This window comes from Dufourea novaeangliae, unplaced genomic scaffold (assembly GCF_001272555.1).
Source record: "Dufourea novaeangliae isolate 0120121106 unplaced genomic scaffold, ASM127255v1 scaffold7, whole genome shotgun sequence".
In the NCBI taxonomy this organism is placed as follows: Eukaryota; Metazoa; Arthropoda; class Insecta; order Hymenoptera; family Halictidae; genus Dufourea; species Dufourea novaeangliae.
In genome coordinates, this window is record NW_015373896.1 from 2,486,923 (window position 1) to 2,509,832 (window position 22,910).

General features: G+C 38.5%; 4 protein-coding genes across 4 annotated transcripts in view; 2 read left to right on the plus strand and 2 right to left on the minus strand.

The window, feature by feature from the left end:
• Window positions 1–422: 422 nt before the first annotated feature.
• On the minus strand, window positions 423–10,751 carry LOC107191730 (small subunit processome component 20 homolog). Its single transcript, XM_015580833.1, has 12 exons — window positions 10,694–10,751; window positions 10,345–10,625; window positions 5,035–10,272; window positions 4,700–4,955; window positions 4,019–4,624; window positions 3,296–3,859; window positions 3,028–3,210; window positions 2,639–2,966; window positions 2,125–2,558; window positions 1,776–2,045; window positions 1,549–1,697; window positions 423–435 (listed from the first exon to the last, which is right to left on the minus strand). The coding sequence occupies exons 1-12, from the start codon at window positions 10,736–10,738 to the stop codon at window positions 423–425; spliced, it is 8,367 nt and encodes a 2,788-aa protein (XP_015436319.1). The 5' UTR covers window positions 10,739–10,751.
• Window positions 10,752–11,146: 395 nt separating this feature from the next.
• Window positions 11,147–12,539, plus strand: LOC107193295 (protein FAM45A-like). Its single transcript, XM_015582700.1, has 5 exons — window positions 11,147–11,224; window positions 11,295–11,491; window positions 11,573–12,004; window positions 12,073–12,190; window positions 12,268–12,539. The coding sequence occupies exons 1-5, from the start codon at window positions 11,185–11,187 to the stop codon at window positions 12,537–12,539; spliced, it is 1,059 nt and encodes a 352-aa protein (XP_015438186.1). The 5' UTR covers window positions 11,147–11,184.
• Window positions 12,540–13,960: 1,421 nt separating this feature from the next.
• LOC107193357 (eukaryotic translation initiation factor 3 subunit A) lies at window positions 13,961–19,234 on the plus strand. The gene is made up of 5 exons (XM_015582768.1): window positions 13,961–14,145; window positions 14,832–17,495; window positions 17,628–18,067; window positions 18,135–18,322; window positions 18,535–19,234. Exons 1-5 carry the CDS (start codon window positions 14,097–14,099, stop codon window positions 18,632–18,634), a joined length of 3,441 nt encoding a protein of 1,146 aa, XP_015438254.1. The 5' UTR covers window positions 13,961–14,096; the 3' UTR covers window positions 18,635–19,234.
• A 1,241-nt stretch (window positions 19,235–20,475) lies between these two features.
• LOC107193358 overlaps window positions 20,476–22,910 on the minus strand; it is an 8,142-nt gene continuing 5,707 nt past the window's right edge. Inside the window, exons 2-4 of the mRNA XM_015582769.1 lie at window positions 22,111–22,299; window positions 21,358–21,493; window positions 20,476–20,614 (exon numbers count right to left, since the gene is read on the minus strand). Coding sequence (XP_015438255.1) covers window positions 20,476–20,614; window positions 21,358–21,493; window positions 22,111–22,299 — 464 coding nt within the window. The remainder of the gene's footprint in view (window positions 20,615–21,357; window positions 21,494–22,110; window positions 22,300–22,910) is intronic.

Here is a 22,910-nt window from a genome sequence, read left to right on the forward strand (position 1 = left end):
CAAACTGTATTCAGGCTGTCATCGTTCCGTGGTGTCGATTACCCACGACTGGGCCACGGGGCCATACACACACTTGAAAGAGAATGACTGTTGGGGTTACGGAGAGGATATTTAGCCCCACGTGGACATACTTGACTTCTCCGCCTAGATAGCACACAGTCGACTTAATGACGGCTTCAATGTGTAAAATGGACGTCTTTAAAGCGTTATGTGCTATCTGAGCGGTCGTAGAATCGAGCTACTATCGACGTAGGGGAGACCAAGGGGTTGGTAAACCAGTTTTTCAGTGTTTGCGTTGTAAGGTGGTTCCCGCAAATTTTTAGCAATTACAAATTTAGTTGAAAATTCAACAGAACATTCTTAACAATAAAAGATGGTGGAAAATGGCCAAATCTATGATTCCTCCGACACCTAAGATATTATTACGACATTATTCTGTAAGTTCCAAGGAATTGGGAAAGCACAATTTATTGAGCAGAAATACGATGGTAACAATACGAGGGACAAATTATTAGTTGTTCATTCGAAATAGTCATAATCTCTAAACGGTTGCATAATGGGGAAAAACTCGAAGGTTTTGTAGATAAGTATCTGTATTTTTTTCGTATGTTAAAAAGCAACGTGAAGACCGCTAATCAACCACCAACGAAAATAATAAATCAACTATGCAGATGTTAAAAAAAACGTGTCTATGATATTACTATAATGTATAATTAAACACATTTTTCTGAATACCTGCGTCATTTGTTTATCGATTTTTATGGCTGTTGATTGATGATCGTCACCGTTACTTTCTCATACCAAAGTTTTATCTCGAAGACCTTCGAATTTTTGCACTTCATGCATTTGTGCAGAAGTTATAATTGCTGAAAAATAGTGACTTCCAATTTGTCTCAGCTCGTTATCTGCATTTGTCTACAACTTCCCTATCGTATTTCCGGTAACTATTTATGCTTACCGAATTCCTTGAAACTGAGCCGGATAAGGTGTCCGTTAATGAATTATGTAAAATTTTCCTTAATTGTATCGAACGGAGAAATACGTCAAATGTGACGTACTTTCCACGGCTACATGTTTATGGGAAAAATATGAAAATACGTGTCATAAATTTTCAATGCTACAGTTAGTACTATTTCTGTATCCTGTATTCGATTTGTAAGCGGAAAGTTTTAAGAAAATAGTAAAAAACAAACGCAATATGATGGGTGAACGGAAAATGTAAAAAGCAATAGGGAAAGAAAAGGGAAAGATTGTTTCTTTGGAGAATACTTTAATGTATTTAATATAATGATCATAAAAATTCGTTGAACAATTTGCCTAGTTTTGGTATTTACATAATATTCTATTGTTTAATCATTTGAATAGAAAAATGTACATAGAAAAAATATCAATTGTAATGGGTAAAATGTGAATTAAATACCATTCCCTTATATAAATTTGTTTATTTTACAAGAAATTGTCAATATAAACATTAGAATGCACATAAATTCGTATATCCACGTGCAGATACGAATATACACATTAATTATTAATATAAATCTATTATACACGGTTTGTAAATAACTGTGCCATTGTTGTCCAAAAGCGTCAACCATTTTCTTCCCTCTAATGGCATCCGATTTCCTCTTCCTAGCAATTTTCTTCTTCTGTTGCCTAGCTATCTTACGTTTGGCAGCTAATTCCGGGTCCGTTACAAACTGCAAAACAAGAGCATTTCGATGCACTCGTAATCATAACCTATAATACAGTGTCAAATTCAATTTTTAAAAATCTACCTGCTGCGCTCGTATTTTCTTTCTCTCTGCTTTCCTGATATCCAATTTCTGTTGAACTCGACTTAGTAACCTAGCGTACTCTTCGTTACCCAAACGTTTCTTTATCATTACGGACGCTTCTTTGGCCAATCGTCGCAGAACGACGTTATGTTCTTCTGTGGTTGCCATTTCATGTGCAATGGGCGACATGATGTTAAAAAGCACTGGAGTTAAATATTCCATGGGTATAGTTGCCACTACACCGGCCACCCATTTGAAGAAGGCAGTACGCTGAAAAATATCACGGATTATCTTCTGCCGTTAAAAAAAAAACAAAAATACAAATTCAAGCAATTCTAACGCCACGTACCACTGATTTCGATTTGGGAGCTCGCGTTATTTCTATATTCACAACTTTTCGCAGTCTTCTAATTAACCAAGGAAGAGATAACTGGTTCCTGTCTTTTTCCTTTATCTCGTCACCTTGGTCGACCGTAACATTATCGGACATTTTAATGGACTTTAAAATTCTCGCAATACAAATTAAATTCTTAATGCTTTGTTCTGACAGTTCTTCAAACACCATATCTGGTTGCAATTGGCCAACTAAATCTAAAGTCAAACTCTTTATCGTCGCGGCTGGGTCGGAATACATGTAACCGGTTTCAGTTTCGCATTTCTCAGGATTTTTCAAGAGGTCTATGACTTTATCAACGTCAAGAACGGCCAAGATGAAGCCGATCATCTGAGACGCTGTCAAACGGACCCAAGTGTGTGGGTGTGCCAATAAAGATTGACTGTATTCTGAAATGTACATAAAATGACGTTAGAATAAAGAACATAAATGATAACCATACAATGGTACAGCACAATGTTCAATTTACCAGCAAACGAACGAACAGCTTCTTTGTACTCATCGTTCTTGAGGAACGCTGTGCAGTTTGCTGATATCTTTAACAACAATTGTAAAACTTGGAACATATGATGATCTTTCATTCTCTCTGGGTCCTTAACGTTCGGTAGCATTTCTAATTTCGTATTTTCGGTTGTAGGTAATTTCACGAAACGACCAGGCTCCTCCTTGTCATCAAACTTCGCGTGGAACTGTTTCAAGAGAAGTGGTAATACTTCATTCAGGCGAGATTCAAACGTATCTTTCTCCACTGTGACAAATATGCCGCACAATTGAGCGGCCAGAGTACGGTGCATTACCTGAAACGATCAGTTCTATGAATCTGATTAGAATTCTTATAGGTTAACCTCTAATAGTTACCTTATCATCTTTCAACCATTCCACGACAATATCAAAAAGTTTACTCCTTTTGTTGTAAGGTACACGTGTTACCATTTCTTTGATGCACTTTGCGCATAACTTCCGACAGGTTGGATCATCATCGTTCACCAGCCTCGCGCCTGCCATTACAAATATGAGGCCTGATTTCAGAACTAAAGTTTTCTGAAACACCACAATCATTCCATCAGTCTGTTGACGTACACTTTACAAGGTAATCGAATGTCTATGTTTACTGTAAATTGCTTACTACTGGGAATCCCGTAACGATACTGTGAAGCATTTCTAGCGCGCTAAGTCGACCGGGTTGCATCTCATAACTTAGCTGCGTTAAATAAAATGCTATGTGTTTGTTCAAATGTTTTCCAAGGGGGTATTCCATTATGTACGAATAAAAAACGGAACGGGACTGCTGCCGGACGTGTTCGATTTCCGATGTGACGCTTAAAGCGGCAACTTTTTCCATAACTAGATACATCTCTGGGAAAAACATCTTTCTGGCAATGATGGCTTTCAGCAAGCCGAACGCTGTTGCTTGTTTGTCGCTGTCGTGCATATCTTGCTCAGCATACATGATCAAAACTTTCAGCTGGTCCACAGTGATCGTGTAGTGTTTCACGTCACGGACAATTACGGACATACATTTGAAAGCGGCCATAACGAGATCAAAATTGTCCCCTTTGCCCAAACCGGCCGCGGCATATTTGTGCAGTACGTTGAAGATGGACGTACAGATATCGGAGATTGACTCCTGTATCGACGATAAATCCAACTTGAGCAACCAGTGTAAACACTGTAAGGCTAAAGTGCTCAACTGTAAAAGGATTGCAATAACGATTAAGAAGGAACATTACGATTAATCTAATTAGTCTTTTCTTTTTCATGAAAAAAATTACAGTGCGACTAGATAAAAATTGTATAGTGTCCGAATATTAATGTTACGCACTGTATACTGATGTTTGAGTGGGCTTACCTTAACATGCTGCGATTGTAGACAGTCGCTTATAATTGGTACAAATGGGTCTACAAAAGGCGTGAACGTTGCACCGGATACCTTGTCTCGTTTCAATAGTATATGAAAGAGTTTTAAACCAAATTCAACGATGACATGAATGTTAGTATTTTTAGATGTTTTTGATGCAGACTTTATGCCCATTCTACTTTTTGGTACAGGTGGTATGAGGTAGCAATCTGGTTTCTGTTTAGACAGTGCCTCTGATTCTTTTTCGGTGTATTCTTTGCCCTTCTTCTCAGGCAACAGTTGCGGTATACTTTCGGAAACTATACCGTACAGAAACATCAGCATCTTTTCTAATGGTATAAAAGTGTTGTCGACTAAACCCAATACCACGTTCCTAAAGCATTCCACTACTTTCTGGACAGTTTTATGCGAGTGTGTTTTGACGACCACTTCTTTCAACGGTAGAATCAAGTCCAGTAAACAAGACTCTGTAATATATTCTGCTAGTATGTGAAAGATATCAAAACTTTTCGTAGACTTTGCTTCTGACACATTTTTCACGATCCCAATCACTTCCTTTTCTTCTGCAGTCAACCCGAATAAGTCTACTTTACACACCTAATGGAGATGATGTATTAATTATATACAGAGTCTGAAACTATTTTCTTGAAGTATACATGTAGTCAAACTTACTGATAATATACTCTGAAGATTCTGATTAATATCCAACTTCTGGAAATATGGTTTCAAGGCAACTAACACTGACTGCAGAGTATATGCGAGAACATGAACTTGAAACCCTTTTGTTAACAATGTGTTCATTTCCCTTAACAAATGGTGAAGATACTTTGGACCCAGAGTTATCATAATCTTCTGCAACACTTCTCGTGTAACTCGCCGCACAGATTCCAAACGCGATTTCAAAAAAGTGCACAATTTCATGAAGATTCTGAAACAAGCGCGTGGAGTTTTACAAAGGTACATCTTGTTCAATGGTTTTGCATAAAAATGTATGCGTTTATACGCACCCCGGCAAATTGGAATTCAAAATCCGTTCAGGTAATTTCTGTAATAATTTAACAAACGCAAGCGCAATGGGAACTCTCATTAATTCTTCCTCTTCGTTGTCCGCTGCGAGCCTCTTTTTATTAACTTTGTGACTAGTCTCGCGACTGGTTCTTGCTATAATAGAGCGATGAAGTTGTGGCAGTAATTCCTTGGATATACTAAACACGACCTTTTTTGCCCCATTCTGTGAAAGTACTATTTGCTTGTCCATTGCAAGCACATCCTCCTGTGCTCCCTTCTGCTCTTTTTCTACAAGTTCTTCGACACTCTCCAGATTTTCCGAATTCAAAGCGTCATCTAAGGTTTCTTCAACCTCATTAACAGTTTCTTCATTGTCCTTTTCAGCAGCCTTTTCATCCTTTTCCTCTTTCTCTGCAGGAACTGTTTTATTTTCTACAATTTCTTTAACATTTCCTGATCCTATCGATCCTCCCTCAAATTTGTACTTTGACAGATTGAAGTGGAAAGAATCTAAGATAATAACAACTATTCGAACAAGTTGCTTTTGAAATTCAATGGATCCCCTTAACTTTCCCAAATAATGCTTCAGGATGATTTCATATTGATGCCAGGGCAGAAGTCTGCACACTGTACCAACTGTTTCTATTGCAGCATCAACAATGCTGTTCTTGTGTATATAATGTTCATTGCACAAGTACGAAGAAGCCAGGGGTAGAATAAATTGTGTTAATGTTCCTGGGTTTGGTGCTTTATCCAGAGTCTTTGCTAGAGTACAGAATTTCAGCAGTGCACGACCCCTTCTGTGCATTTGCAGATGTTGCATGTTCTCAAAGAAGTCCACCTCTGGGTCCACTTTGTTCGTCAGCAGTGACAAGTCCCTCAGGACAGGATGCACCTCTGGGCATTCCATGGACATATGTCCCAAGAAGCCTATCGACTGAAGTCGTACAGCCTCATTTCTGCTGACAATTCCTTTTCTTACAATGGGTAAAATTGTACCGTCCATTAAATAACGTCTATCCAAGTTGTTCTCTCTGTACTTCTTTGCCAATTTCGGTCCAACAAGCTTCAGACACTGCCCTGCAGAATCTCTCATGGCTAGATCCGTTTCGTTCTTAAGAATGTAATAACAATTATAAATAACAGCCACACCGAATTCCAATGTAATTGCATCTTTCTCGATCTCGTTGTTAATCTCAGTAAATGCGTCCAGCCTCTTCTGAATATCCGGCTGATCGATCCATCTACGATCCCACGCGTTAAGTGCAGTTATCGTGTTGTAACTTTTAACGTGTACTTCACGAAATTCTTCTGCGGATCCCTCGGCGATAGTTTTGTAAAGATTCAGGAAAAGTTTTCGTGCGGGTATAGATGAAATTATGCCCAACAGAGGTAAAATTGCACGCAGATGAATCTCCGGTTTCTTAATATGCTTCATCAGATTTATAACTGTCGTGATTAATTCAATTATCGTTTCTTCGCTTTCGCTGGCGCCAACGCGTCTGATTAATATCGGCACGATAAGAGTGAGTAGCGTGTCGCATGCATCTGCATCCTTCACAAATTCCGAAATACGTGATAATATCACCAACTCCGTTTTGTTTACCCCTCTGTTGGTCTTCTCGAGTTTTTTCTTGATGTATTTTAAAATACTGAAAACATGCGGAAGTAGTATAGTTGATCCATAGTTAACACCGTTGGACAAGGCTTCTTCGTTTACTTCCAGTAGATTAGTAAGTACAGATGTCAGAGGGATTATAGGTCCATCAACATCCATATCATTCTCGTTTGTTTTCCCATAATCCTGTAAGGTTACCATCTTCTCGATCATCTCAAGTATAGCATTGACTACAGAAGCATGAGTCTTCGGACCCAACAGAAGCTGCATAATAAATGGGAGAGGGCTGACTAATTTGTTGTCCTCTCGGTATTTTATGAACAAAGAATAATAACGTGAGTTTTGACTCCATGCCGTGAACAATTTCAGTAAGGGAGTCGGACTGTGAATACACTCCATGGGCAACTTTTCCAGCCATGGAAAGACTGCTACGTTAAACAAGGCGTCTATTTCATGCTCACTCCATTCGTAATTCTCATAATGACCAAAGAACCTTGCTAATATCAGGATGCAACTTTTTCGTACACTTCTAATGGACGGTAAATAGCCAACATACACTTTATTTGATCTCTGGAGGACTCCGGTGACTTCGGCTAAAATGCATATCACTAAACCAAGTAGATAAGGTAACAATTTCTGTGCCATTTTACCGCCAAACTGTTCTATCAAAATCCCGAGTAAATTGATGGCACTTTGCAAACGTTTAGGTGGTATAACGTTCTTCAAATCAACTGTATTGATAATGTTCTGCGTAAGCTCCTTCAAATTGACTTTTCCATTCAATTCCAGTGACATGTATTTCCTGAAGGGTCTGAACGCCATTTTCACAAATATAATCATTTCATCTTCTTGAGTACCAGAGAGAAAACGCAAAATCATTTTTCGTCTTAAAAGTCCTCCGCCTTTGCCACCAGTTCTCAACCCTACTTTGGATACCATTTTCGCATAAAGTAGTCTCATTAATATCGGTATAAATTCAGCACGATGGTCGTTCTGTATCATGTTACTCTCTTCATCCACCTTGAAACGTACCAATTCGTTTTTCAAATTCTTCTCGCTGATCAAATTGTTCAAATTATCTTTGTACGGTAACAGATATTTGTATTTGTAAGTGAGAAGACAATTTAAGGCAGCAGTTTGGACATCAGAACTTTTCGATGACAATAAGTCCAAATAAATTGTCTGCATCTCTGATTCCCTGTACAATGTTCTTGGATTTGTCACCTTTCCAAATATCTCTAACTGAGCAATTAAAAGTTTTGTCTTGTAAATTCTGCTTGGCATAAATGTCTGCTTCGACTTTGTATCTGTTCGTTTCGATTTTCTACCAGTAGAAATGGTAACTTTTTTCTCCTCCTTTTGTTCTTCTTCGTCCTTCGTGTCCATTTCATTCTCATTAAATTCATTATCACTCTCATCATCGTCTGCATCAATTTCCATTTTATTATCAGGCTCATTCAAATTTTCTGCTTTCGAAATACTGCAACACTTGGCATCTTCGGAATTTGTCTGAAAGAAATTCTCGTTTACATAATCAATAAATATTCCAGTTAAGTCTCTGTTCTTCATTTCACAGTAATGCGAGAAACTTCCCATACACTTCCACAATAAAATTTTATGATTTTTATAATCAGGTTTGTCTTTGCTCGTTTGTATCGTAACTTCTATTTCAGAAATAATATCACACTCGTACAACGGTGAAAAGTCTGCGACTTCTTTGTGATCGCATTGTAATTCATTCAAGAATACTGGCCAGAATTGTTCACATTCTTTGGTAGCATACGTTGCAATAATCTTGCTTACAGGTTCCCATAATATAGAGAAATTTAAGTACAAATTCCCTAATAAATACCGCAATGGAAAATCAGTATACTTGGGATTTAAACCTGATAATACATTGCCATCAAATGCTAAAGCTTGTAAGTGCAATAATTTATTTCTGTAAGTTTGCACCGTTGTCGGTTCACATTCTGCTAGATACATATGTTCCATAGCACTCTTATCAGCGCTTGTGCCAATCGATTTAATTTCTTCAATGCTGTTGTACAAAGAATACAAATGAGTTACAATCAAACGAACTTCGCTGAAAGGAGAATTCAATTTCTGTGCAATACTGTTATTTATATTATCAAAAACAGTTGCATTTATATACATTTCCTGATATTCTGATGTATTAAAATACGTTATATATAAATCCACTACATTCAAAATGAATTTATTGTCTGGATATTTATTTAGAAGATCCACTATCTTTATATCATGTGTTTGTATAAAATTATGCAGAGTTTCAGGCTCCAAAATGTGAACTGCTGACTCAGAAGCCAATAGGAAACTGAAACATAATTTATTTATATCACGTTCTGTATTTACGTCATTTAATATCCGCCTATATAGAGATAATATCCCTTCTTTTAAGGTATCTATGAACTCTTTCGGCAAAGATTTGAAATGTGATATAATAATTAACATTTTCAATGTATCAATTGATACATCATCATCCAATAAACCTTTTAATCTTTTCAGGAAGAAGTCGATGCACTCTGGCTTAGCACCTCGAATGTCTAGAATGTATTTCCTCCACTTATTTAAATTAATACCATTTATAGACAGTGGAACTTTTGTTTTCACTATGTTGGCAAACAATTGCAAATAATCATCATTGAACTCGGTAGTAATACTATGTCGCAATATATGCGGTAATATCAGAGTTTCAAATGCTGAATAATCCATTAAACTTTCAACGGCCCAGTGTCGTAATTTAAGATCTTTCACAGTTATAATCTTCAGTACTATTTGGTTCGACGTCTCTTGCATTAATTTAATATTGTCTGCTAAAAGAACAGCAACTGCTACCTTTATAATTTCGTGTAGCACGTCGTTCTGATCCTCAAACATATCGAAAATCTGTACTAATTTTTTGATCAATGGTACTGGTTCTATAACGAACCTTCCATTTTTATAATTAACGACTGTAGATAGTAGGTGCATTACAAGTATCAAACTTTTTTCTCTCCCAGCAGTTGATTCAAAGCTTTTAGTCTTTTCGGCAGATGTGTTTATGACATTTAATAATACAGACCAGAATATTGAGCTTTTTTGTGGGTGCATATTCTGCAAAAAGCAGTTAATTATTACTTTCAGTACTTTAACCATTATGTCCTGATTGATGCTGTCATCGTTCAATGCATTAAAGTATAACAAAAGCATTTGTTCTGCACACGAGTGAAATTGCCCTGGTGTGCCAGCTATAACATCAAATAATAATTTTCCACCACCTGGTACTCCATTCGGATTTTCTTCCAGAATATTTATTATTATCCTTATGAAAGAATCTTTATCCTTAACTTTCCTCACTACAAATGCAAAACTCTCAGCTGCAAAATTGTTTATATAAGCCGGTTGTGTGTCTGCCAGTAATGGCAACAATAGATCCAACACAGTCTTGACATTTTTAACCAAATATCGCCATAAAAATTTGAACAGATAAGCCAATGCTGTAAATGTATACTCTATCTGTTCTGTGTCTTTGGTCCGCAATAGATCAATGATGACTGTTAGAAACTTCGGGAAATAATTGTAAAAATCCTTTTGCAGGTCTTTGGATAGGGCTACCACTAATCTAAACAAAATTCATATAAACACCTATTAAACATCCCTTCATCATACACACATGTTTGAACTGAATACTTACTCCAAAATTGGTTGTAAAAACAGAACATCCTTTTGCTCCAGGTACTCTATTAAGGTCTCAATCACGAATTGCTTCTGATTAATCAACTGTGGGAGCGTAACAATGTCGCGGACTTTCTTTTTAAAGCTACAATAACCTTCTGTAAGGTTAAGGAAATTCCATTTCTGAAGAGTCTGGTGAAAATACGTTTCGACCTCATCGTCGTCTTCCTCGTTTCGATGTCCGACACGGTGGAATACATCGACATCAATTTCACTTATCCTTTCAGAGAATGGTTTAAACTATAAAAGAAAAACTATTTAATCAACACTTCACGGTAAGACGGTTGTTGATTAGGTAAATGTCGTACCTGAAAGGTGTTGGATTCTTTATGACGGACTGGTTTGTTCTTCATGATGTTGAAATATATAAATACTTCGCATTCATTCAATTATATCTATCATTTATGAAAAATACCTAACAAAACAATTCGTATTGACATCCAGCCGCGCACACGTGCATTACTCACGTGTAATAGACGACCAAAGAAAAGCTAATAACAAGAGTATATCTCGACGGTGTTATAACGTAGAATGCAACTGAAAATCTCTGATTTTTTGCACGATCGGTATTTCAGAACATGTGACACGAAATCCCATAAGATGTTTGGTCTATTCTATATCTCGTCTGTGGCATTACATTACATTCTTATAACCCAGGGATATGTCAAACTTGTCAAACCCCACTTATGTATTTATAACATAATCACGTGTTACAAAATGTGAGAATAAATTATTTTGAAATCAAAATTAACGATTAGAAGTCCAATTATTTTAACGTAATTTGATGAATTAATCCAAAATGGCTCCTCTCACGGATTTACTTTCCTGTAGTATAATCGGTAGCTGTTATTTTAGACGCGTACGTACGTTAGTTTCTTTCAGTATTTATTATCTTTTGTTGAATTTTAGAAAAGGATTCTAACGGCGATGTATTGTGGACATGGTCTTATCCAGTCATTTTAGAATCACAAAAAGCAGTTGTTGGTAGAAAATGTAACTTAGAATCGGAGCACAACTCTTCGCAAGTATTTATATTTTCAAGGCATAAGCACCATTGGTTTTATATACATTGCAGCGAAGTATTTGATTCGGATAAATTACCAAAAGTAAGTTAAAGAAGTGTCAAAGCACAAAATAACTGTAGTACACGTAGAATGAAATTATTGTGTTTTATTTTCTTCAAATAGGTGAAACAGTTTGCTTTGGTTTTATTTGCAAAAGATTTTAATCCACGAAAATATGAAGTTCTTTCCAGAGTACTTAGCAAAATGTATTGCAAAACTGGAAAACCAACAGAGATCCTTCAATTGTACCTTTCTGTGTTCACGAAAGGATCTTGTTCAACCCAAGAAAATGGAACATTTGTTTCAGATGACTTCAATAGCCATCGTTTTACAGTGAATACCAACATAAGAGAATTAGTTAAAGCTTTTGAATTGGAAACTATATTAATATATACAGCTTTACTTCTGAAAAAGAGAATAGTAGTTTATCATCACAGTTTAGAGGAACTTTTGAAATGGATTGGACTGTTTCCTGCATTGATGAAACATCGTAAAGTTAGTGATAATTTATTTCCCTGGGTTGATTTGGTGGATGATGAACTGGCAGAATTAAAGGTATCAAATCAATGGATAATTTACAATTTGTATTTACAATAAGTTTTAAGTTAATAAATTTTTTATAGAGACATTCCCATTATGTTGCTGGCTGTAGAAATAGCTCAATATCATCAAGAACAGACTTATTTGACCTACTTGTAAACATTCCAGCTAGAGAAATTACTGTTGCCTCGCATGCAAAAGGTAAACAACATGTTTTTAAAAACTGTTCTGCTCTGTTAAGTGTACTATATTATGCAGTATATGGTTTTTCATTCTAGAGAGTCTTACAATGACAAAAACACATAAAGAAATAGCTCTCTTCATGGTTCAGTTGTCTGAAAATCAGACTTATACAGAAGCCCAAATAATATCTGAGATTAATGACAAAACTCAGGACCTACTGAATCAACTAACATCTTTAGCTGTAGTTCAAGGACCTGATGGAAGAAAGATGGTTTCTGCGCAAACGTTAAAGGAAAAAAATTTACCATTTGCTGTAGAAAACTTCCTAATTAATTTGGCTGTTGCAGAAAATTTATTTCTAGTATAATGAATTATATATATATATATATTTTTGTAAATAAATTCATTGAATCGAAATGTATATATGCGTTGTTCATTAATCCCATCACCTTCCTCCTAATTCCTATTACTTTATTAATTTCTTCTTAAAGAAATCTGTATAAATAAGTACAATAACAAGCACGTAATTAATTTTCTTAATAAAAATGATATTTTAATTTATTCTTGTATCAACAACCTCGAAACTTGTGAAGCCATAATCTCGGATCATAAATTAATATCAATATTCTAAAAATTACATGATTGGCAACGTATACATAAGAGACCCCGTGTGTTGCACCGTGGGGTCATAGAACCCCCGGTGGAGGCGCCAGAGTCCCCGTGTGGCGAGAAAGTGGGGTCATAGAACCCCCCGGTGGAGGCGCCAGTGGCCCGCGTGGCGAGAAAGTGGGATCATAGAACCCCCCGGTGGAGGCGCCAGAGACCCCGTGTGGTGAGAATTGGGGTCATAGAGCCCCCAACAGGTGGCGCCAAAGACCTCGTGTGGCGAGAAAGTGGGGTCATAGAACCCCCCGGTGGAGGCGCCAGTGGCCCGCGTGGCGAGAAAGTGGGGTCATAGAACCCCCCGGTGGAGGCGCCAGAGACCCCGTGTGGTAAGAGCGTGGGGTCACAAAACCCCCAACAGGTGGCGCCAAAGACCTCGTGTGGTGAGAGCGTGGGGTCGTGGAACCCCCGGTGGAGGCGCCGGAGACCCCATGTGGTGAGAAATTGGGGTCATAGAGCCCCCGTAGCATCCGTATGTGACCCCGTGTGTGTGAGATGTATGTACATATTTATTCTTCAGGTACAACTTATAATGTGTATATCGTGTATATTTTATACATACGTTTATGTTTATATGTTTTATATTTTATATTAAATATTTAAATAAATATATAAAGTATAGTATTGTATTTTATTCTCTCTCAACGCAAAAACAACTTTTTTGTTGGGTATCAAGGTTAGGAAAATTTAATTCGATTCAAATAGGTATCGACACTTCTGTTTCGATACTGAGTAAGTATCGATACCTTAGTGGTAACTCTCTTTGTTTGCCACTTCAATTTATGCAATTTGACACTGCGTATGTTCTTATTTCCTTATATCTCTGATTGAATCTCGCGTTCTCGATCCTCTTTGATTCAACGAGCAGTAAATTTGAAAACAGACCTTAAGGATGTCTAATGTTAAGCCCACTTGCCGTTCTCAATGCGATCACAATCTATACAAGCATAATAATAATAGCAATACAAATTTATTATAAATACAGTAGCGATGGTAAACTAAATTGCATTATTCTCGATAATCTGATCGATGTTTATCATCTATGTTTGAAACATTTCGAAATCGGGTTGCTTGATTTGACTTACATATTACGGGAAGCCATTTTTGCATAGTGGCCGCCTTTCATCCGGTACACGCGGTCCGGGGTCCGTCGTGACAAACGTCGTGTCGTTAAAAACGTAAATTCCAGATTTTCCTCACGGATTTACCGGATTTTACGGTGGCTTGTATGGTGTGAAATTAACTATATTCGTGCAAGAAAATGGCGCGATACGGGCAAAGACCTGAGAATGCTCTCAAAAGAGCAAACGGTACGTATACTGCTGGGTAACAGGACGATGTGACATGGCCGATGGATATTTAATCTAGACTCAAAAAATTCATTCGACCCGTCAGCATTGATTTCAGATGATCTACAGCGTCTTCCGTTGACCACGTGTCTTTCCAGCACGGGTTAATCACCACAAACGATATTCCTACTTGTCGCGACTAATTTAAATAAGCTATAGTTATATCTATCCGATTTTTTTTTAAATCTCAATTTTACACAACCATATGCCGACACAATACAATTACGCGAGTAGCATACCAAACGGAGCGTGCCCCAATTAATCATTACAAACGAAACACAATGCTTTCTTACTCTCACTCCATATGATATTACGCGGATGAAAAAAGTATTTGGCTATGTTAAATAATTCCATGTATGTGTTTTCCTTGTACTGATAAAAATTCATTTTAATGGCCCCATTTTTTTGCTCCATCGGATGCTGTACGTATATTTTCTCCAAGCTGCTTCATGCTGTTATCATTGATCTGACTTTGACAATACTAGTGGCTATTTATTTAATCTGTTATATAAACTTTGAGTACAGTTTTATAATATAGCTTGATGCAACATTCTGATGTGTCAGATGGGAGTGCAAGTGATTAAAGTAGTCAGTTGGATGTTGTTCATAAATGTTGATGACATGAGTTTTTTCTTTTTTTCTTACAGAATTCATTGAAGTAGGGAAGCCAGCTCGGGCATTAGATACTTTGCAAGAAGTCTTCCGTAATAAAAAATGGACGTACAACTGGTCAGAGTCCGTTTTGGAACCGATTATGTTCAAATACCTGGACCTTTGTGTCGAACTGAAAAAGTCGCACATAGCGAAGGAAGGATTATTTCAATATCGAAACATGTTCCAGTCGGTCAATGTTGGAAGTTTAGAGAATGTTATACGTGGATATTTGCGTATGGCAGAGGAAAAAACAAATCAGGCAAGGAAACAGAGCCAACAGGCTGTAATAGACATAGACGATCTTGACAACTTGGCTACACCTGAGAGCATTTTATTGTCTGCTGTCAGTGGAGAAGATGCGCAAGATAGAAGTGACCGTACCATCCTAACACCTTGGGTGAAATTTTTATGGGAATCTTATTGCCAGTGCTTGGAATTACTTAGAACCAACGCGCACGTAGAAACGTTGTATCACGATATCGCGCGTATGGCCTTCCAATTTTGTCTCGAATACAGTCGTAAGACTGAATTTCGTAAACTGTGCGAGAAGTTGAGGAAACATTTAGAAGAAATTTGTAAATTACCTGCACTCGTCTCGAATGTTTCCATGAACAGAGCTGAGACGCAACAGCTGAACCTTGAAACGCGATTGAATCAGCTTGATTCTGCTATTCAAATGGAACTATGGCAGGAGGCGTTCAAGTCTTCTGAAGATGTGCATGGTATGATGAACTTGTCCAAGAAGCTTCCGGTACCAAAAACCATGGCCAATTATTATCAGAAATTGGCCATGGTTTTCTGGAAAGCAGGCAACTATCTTTTCCATGCCGCTGCACTGTTCAAATTGCTGCAGCTTTCCCGTGAAATGAAAAAGAACATGTCAATGGAAGAACAGCAGAGAATGGCCAATCGCGTGTTATTGGCTACATTGTCTATTCCACTGCCATCGGCTCATCCAGAATTTGATCGTTTCATTGAAACGGATAAAAGTCCATTAGAGAAGGCTCAGAAGCTTGCTACGCTTCTGGGACTCACTCAGCCGCCGACAAGGGTTTCCTTGCTCAAAGATATTGTTCGTTTGAACATAGTAAGTTTAGCATCTCCGCAATTGCAAGAACTATACTCGTGGCTGGAAGTCGAATTCCATCCTCTGGAGCTGTGTAATCGAGTAGATTCTGTCATTCAGACTCTACAAACCGACGAAAATAGTCCGTTGGTTCAGTATATTCCAGCCTTGCAGGACGTAACACTTGTTCGTTTGGTTCATCAAATATCGCAGGTTTATCAGACCATACAGTTTGCTAGGCTTCTGGAACTTGCAAAATTTACGACAGACTTTCATCTGGAACGTCTCTTGGTCGACTGTGTAAGATACAACGACATGCAAATACGAATTAATCACGGAAAGAAATGTGTCCACTTTGGAGTCGATCTGTCCGAGGCTCAGAGGGAGGATCATCCGGATGGTCCAGTCCTGCAAGCGATGCCCTCGGAACAAATTCGTTGTCAGCTTGTAAATATGGCGACTGTGTTGCATAGAGCGATCAATATTATAAATCCGAATAAAAAGAAGGCGGAACGCGAGAAAACGCGTACTGCGATGGTGGGTCACTATCACGAAACGAAATTGAAGGAACATCAACGAATTCTCGGAAGGCACAAGATCATAGAGGAAAGGAAGGAGTATATCGAGCACATAAACACCGTCCGAGAAGAGGAGGAGATGCGTAGACAGGAGGAATTGCAGAGGCAGCAAATGTTGGCTGAGCAGAAGAGGCTCGAACAGGAGCGGGAGGAGCGTGAAAGAAAACGGCAGCAAAGTGAAATACAACAGATCAAGGATCGCCACCTCAAAGAGAAGATGCAACAGATCTCTCAAACTAGTCACGGTCAGAAGGTACTCAAGAAATTGGACGAGGATGAAATCAAGAAATTGGATGCGGAACAGATCGCGGCCCGGGAAGCAGAAGAGTTGCAGAAGGAACGCAGAGAAATGCAACAGAAGCTGAAGTCTCAGGAGAAGAAGATCGATTATTTGGAACGTGCCAAACGTATAGAAGAGATACCGTTGCTGGAGAAAGCGGTCGAGGAGAAGATGGAGCTGGCCAAGCAACGCTGGGAGCAACAAGAAGCGGAAAGAATCGCCGCGGCTATCGAGGAGAGACAGCAGGCTGTCGCGACCAGAGAACGTATGGCTAGAATGAAGGAGGACCACGATAGTTTCTTGGCGAAGATTCTCGCCGAACGGAAGAGTATTTACCTTGAAAAGCTGACAGAATTCGAAAAAGTATTGAACGAGGAGAGAACAAGTAGATTACTGAAGCGCAAGGTTGAGCGTAAGGCTGAACGGAAAGAAAAATGGGAGAACGAACGTGCTGAGGCGTTGGAGAGAAAACGCGAGGAGGAATTGCGTATTAAGCTGGAAGAGGAGAAGCGACGAGTCGAGGAGGAGAAGGCAAAGAAGGAGGAAGAAGAGAGAGCAAGACGTGCCGAAGAGGAAGCGAAGGAAGCCGAACGTTTGGCGAAGATCGAGAAACAGGCCGAGATTACGAGAGCCAGGGAAGCCGAGATCGAACGGAAGTTGGAGGAAGAAAGACAGAGGGACAAGGAAACGCCTGACACATGGAGACGTCAAAATATACAAACGAAACCAACAAGTAAATTCACTGGCTTATCGAAATATTATTTAATTTCATTCGTTCTTGTATATTATTTTCTACGTGCAATACAATTTAATGATTGGTACAATTGATAGGTTATGTAACACAGGTTTCTTTCTATAATTATAGCGGAAATGTCTTGGCGTCGAAACATTGACTTGAAGGAGGACGGTATTAAAGAGGACGGACGTTGGAAGAGACGCGAAGCAACGGATAATAAATGGCGAAAAGACGATATAGAAAAACCGAAGAAAGATGGCGAAAGACCTGAAAGGATCGAAAGACCCGATAGGTCCGAAAGGCCCGAACGATCCGAAAGGCCCGAACGATCCGAAAGGCCCGAACGATCCGAAAGGCCCGAACGATCCGAAAGGCCCGAACGATCCGAAAGGCCCGAAAGATCCGAAAGGCCTGAAAGATCCGAAAGACCTGAAAGATCCGAAAGACCTGAAAGGTCAGAAAGAACTGACAGATCGGAAAGATGGCGACGGGATGACTATGATAAGGATGATGCTCGAGATAGGGACAGGGATAGAATAGATAAAGATCGTGGAATGGACGGACGTTCGGTAAGCATATACTGATGATACGAAAATGTATTTATCGTAATGTTTAAATATACGTTTACTTTTACAGATACGCGATATTCCACGTGATTCGATATCGGATGGAGCTCGCCGCGGTGGCAGGATGCCCGAACGTCGTGGATTTACTGTTGGCCATCGTCGCGATGAACCGATGCGTAGTAGCAACAATTGGCGCGACAAAAGCGACGCGGTACAAAATTCTCCTCGGGATGCACCACCCCCCAGACGCGAGGAAAAGTAAGCATAGTTACAGATTGAAGCATACAACTCGTCTTTCTCCGATTTCGAGACGTATTTTTGCAAGATTGTAGCGTATTGTGCCCTGTTGTCTGTAAAATCAATTGTCTGTGAATTCAAATCAATAATTCGCTCAATAATTTACGTACCATGTATATTTACTTCAGTATTAGTAAAAGTAACGTACTAAGAAACGCTGTTTCAATTGACAGGCGGGATGATTTGAAAGATGACAGACTTCCACCGAAACACGACGAAAGAAGGCGACCACCAGAGGACGACGGATGGTCGCAGGTCAGTAGCCGGCGTTAATATAGGACTTGGAAACTACCTATAGAAGCAACGATTTACTATTCATCAAGAACAGTGCATAATACGCAGTTAGACTTATGCCTGGAACTATATGGTGGGCCCAATTCTACCGTTTTGTGCACCGCTTCGTTTCTCCTCCGATATACTCGTAACGATTCAAAGAAAGCACAAAGACGATCGATCGTTAGTCAATTCACGCATGTGTCATCACGTGGACTAAAAGAAACAGAAAGAAAACTGTAAAACACTATTGACAGATAACAATGAGTATCTATGATTTTTTTTAACAATCATGCAGCACACGAATTTTTTTAAAATCAACAGCTCACTGCGTTAACCTGCATTAGAGTTTGTAAAAAAAAAACGAGAACAGTCGGGACAGTATACATAATTAATTAGTCTGTTACAATTGTATGTGAAATATGAATCAGTGTCAGAGCAGAAGAGATGGTGAATTGTATGGGTGCCGAAGAATTGAATTGGCTAGGTAAACTAACTAATGGCAGAGGTGGAAAGTTTCAAAACATCAATAAAGTTTTCTTGTATCCCAATTGTAATGTTAATTCTTTTGTTTTTTTGTATGAAGTCTGTAACGTCGTGTCGCACCTTTTCCTAGAGAGGAAGATGTCGCTAATGTTCGTATACATTCGTGGCAACTATATTTTTAGCTTTTATGATAGTCACGTTTTGAGATCGGCGCAAATGCTGCCTTTTTTTTTTTCTTTAAGTAATATAAATGAAGATCTACGCATCTTGTCCATATTGTATTTGTAATTGTTTTATTACATTTATGATAACGGTAAATAATGACGACGCTACGTAATAAATAAATCACTACAGAGTATCAAACTCCGTTTCTATTTACATCCTATAAAACTTCGTCGATAGAAGGTCCGCGAATCTGTATGTCCACTTCATTAGTTTTATTTATACAAGAGATTAAAATAAAAACGTAGTAGCAAATACGTAAAAAGCAAAGCACAAGCTACCTTTCTTACGAATCTAATATTTAATCGTAATGTTAAAAATCCACGAACAAGAATAGAAGAAACTTGTCTGAGAACGGACACTTAAAACGCATGAGAAAATATAAAATTAATCGAAGAATTCGTAATATTACACTGGACCGTGTCAGAGCCGTATAAATGTTTATAATTATGAACCTTATTTAATTAATTAAAATTATAATATAACTCGGCGATATGTAATGTACACTAAATTTTAATCGCACAACAGTATTCCCATGTTCGTAATAGAAACATTCATCAATTACACGCTCTGATTTCCATTTCCGATAATTTTAGCGTCCCAAAAAGCACGGCAGTCCCGATCTGTTTTCGCAACCCGTCGTTGATCGAAAAAAATTGATTTCACGAAAGTTTTAAAAATATCGAACTTGCATCTTTTCTTCCGCTTGTAATGTGATATCTCTTGCCGAATATCGTTTCATAAAATCTTACAAAAAAAAAAACACTGTTAAATCTCACAGAACATTCTGAACATAAACTTTTTATATCCGAATAACCTCAAAAGAGGTTACGAGTATTAAATTCATGTTTGAAAGTAGATCCAGTTAATTAACGATTTAAACGGCTGTACGCCCGATCTCCTGGTATGAATTCCATTTTATTTCCGCTGGCGTATTTGTTTTGAAGAAAGCTACACGCGTTAAACGTGCCGGCAAACTAGGAACTTTACAAAAAATACGTTCTTGGAGAGCCGGAAGTGGTGCTCTCTCCATAATCGGCTCCCGTTCTAAGCAGCGGCAATACGCGAGCCGCTGTTTAATTTCTGTAATGGATCCCTGCCTGAGTCCTTCGCTCTTAGAAAAGTCCACGGATTCAATACAGCATTATTGCTGCGGCGGTCTTCTCCTCCAATGCTGGAATTGCTTCCAGACGTTCAATTTTGTCCCGTCCTGAGCCCCAGCCGACCAACGCTATGCTGATTAAATGCACCACACCGGCGCACACGACCAGCCTACGAAAACAACAACAGAACGAACAACTTAACATGGGTCTGCCGTTCTGTCACCGGAGAACCGAAAATCAGACTCTGCAAACAACATAATCAGAATGTATAATTGTTTATTCATGATTCGGCACTTTATTCTTATTTATAAGTAGACTGTGGGATTTCCTGTATTTATAGTTTCAATACAGTCTTTTCATTACCTAGATAAACCACTCGTCAAACTAACAGATTTCTCTCATTAATTCCTTTCCCTATGAATTCAATCCACAAAATGAATTTCTAACATACACCTGCAATGTATTCAGAAGAATTCTATAGGTTGCTGTACTCAACTGTAAGAAAATCTTGAACTGTTCAGCAGTACACTTACAACTGACTAACATTTAATACTCATCAAGTATTGGATAAGTTCTAAGGATTGATGTTTCCAAATTTCTAATCCAATTATGAATAGTGAAGATAAAGCAAAAAATGTATTTTTAGTCTGTGTTATATTTCAACATGATGCAGGAAAGAAAGTACTGGTATTAGATGGTACCATTGAGGGTGTAAACGATGCTTTTTCTCAGAGCGACTATTCCAGATCGCCCTGAAAAGCGTCAAGGACTCAGAAGACATTTATTGTATTGAACAGCCGGCTTTAGAACCCGCGAACGATGAGGCATGGAATCATGAGCGGCAGTTTGTCCGAGGCTTCGCGTGCTCGCGATACTCCATCGCCATTGAGCAAAGAATAAAAGGCCTCTTACCAAAATGAATAACCAAGCTCGGCAGAACCCTCGCTGGTCCACATATTGTCGATGTCCTCCTTCGGCAGCACATTGAAGTACAGCTTTGTGTAATACTGCGCCAGCCAGGTGCTCGTGCTAGCGAGGCACATTAACACTGAAACGAAACCCAATTACGTGAAACGTTATGCATACATGTTTACGTTCCTCTTCATTTACACAAAACGGCAACTTGTTACTTTTAAAGAAAGTACATAAAACTAATACAATATACGTATCAATGACGAATCCAGTATTTTCTTGACCCTCATCCGTCCCTTGCGTCAAACTGACACATTTGTCTCCTAAGAAATTAAGTTATTCTATCTTATGTAGGTAAATTTAGCTGAGGCTTCGTGATTTTTACTTTAACGAATTTGCAAATTTAACTATTTATCGTTTCATTATACTAATTTTTAGTATTGGGTCACTTTGACACCGAGGGACAAATTCAGTTAGGAAAATAAGGGCTAACAAGATGGCGGTGAAGCTTAAGGGTTATCCTTTTTACCAAAAATAAATAACTTTGATTTTTTTTAAATTAATCCTTTTTGTACTAAATAAATACAGTACCAAAAATATTAGAAATAGAAATATGAGCCTTGAACTTTTCGATGGTTACCATAACAGGTATAACTTAACCAAAAAAACAATTTTCGTTTTAATCTCTTTGAATTTTTAAGACCGATACACTGGCAATTTTACTTTTTGGGGATTCACGTTCGAGTGACTTACGGGTTAAAATGTTTATGAAGTATACACCGGGGTCGGAGAGGATTTTCGATCTCGGTGATGTGGCCGTGTTCAAAACGGCAAGAAGCGCGGCGAGTCCAGCGGTGACGAGGGCCGCCGATGTCGTCGTCAGGGTGCTGATCCACAGACCCCAGGACATCACCGTTGGATCCTGTCGGATCATTTGGGGAACTAGAGCAGACCAACAATAACGAATAATGTTTGTCAATATTTTTTTACATTATATAATGTTTTTATAATGTTTTATTTTTAATTAAAGAAATACATCCTGAAAATGTAAACCCCCCGCGAGAGGTTCGAGGAAAAGATGTGAATTTTTTTCGCTCGACCATTCTCACTTACGTGTACGGAAGATTGTCTGATTTCAGACGTTTCTGCACCCGAATGTTTTATAGGTTAGTAACTCGAAAACCGAAGCCACCAACAAAATTTCGTCATTCTTGATTTTCGTTTTAATTTGACATGTCGAATCACCTTTCGAAGTTTCCTTTAAAACGAACACCCTCTATGTTTTTAACCTACGCAATAAAGCCAAAAAACAGAAGGAACGCTACGATTTTTCGTCCGAAGGATGGAAAACACTCGAGTCGAGTGGGTTCTGGTTCGTCTTCTTCGGTCCAATATTTAAAATTTTATGTAGTGTTTGTACAGAATGCAACATTTCTGTTGCGTTCAAAGGACGGACTTCATTACTAATCTAGACAGGTATCGGACGGCGAAACTTCCGTTTCCCTTTGAAGTATGTATACCTTTTTCCACCGGTGTTGGGGGGGGGGGGGGGT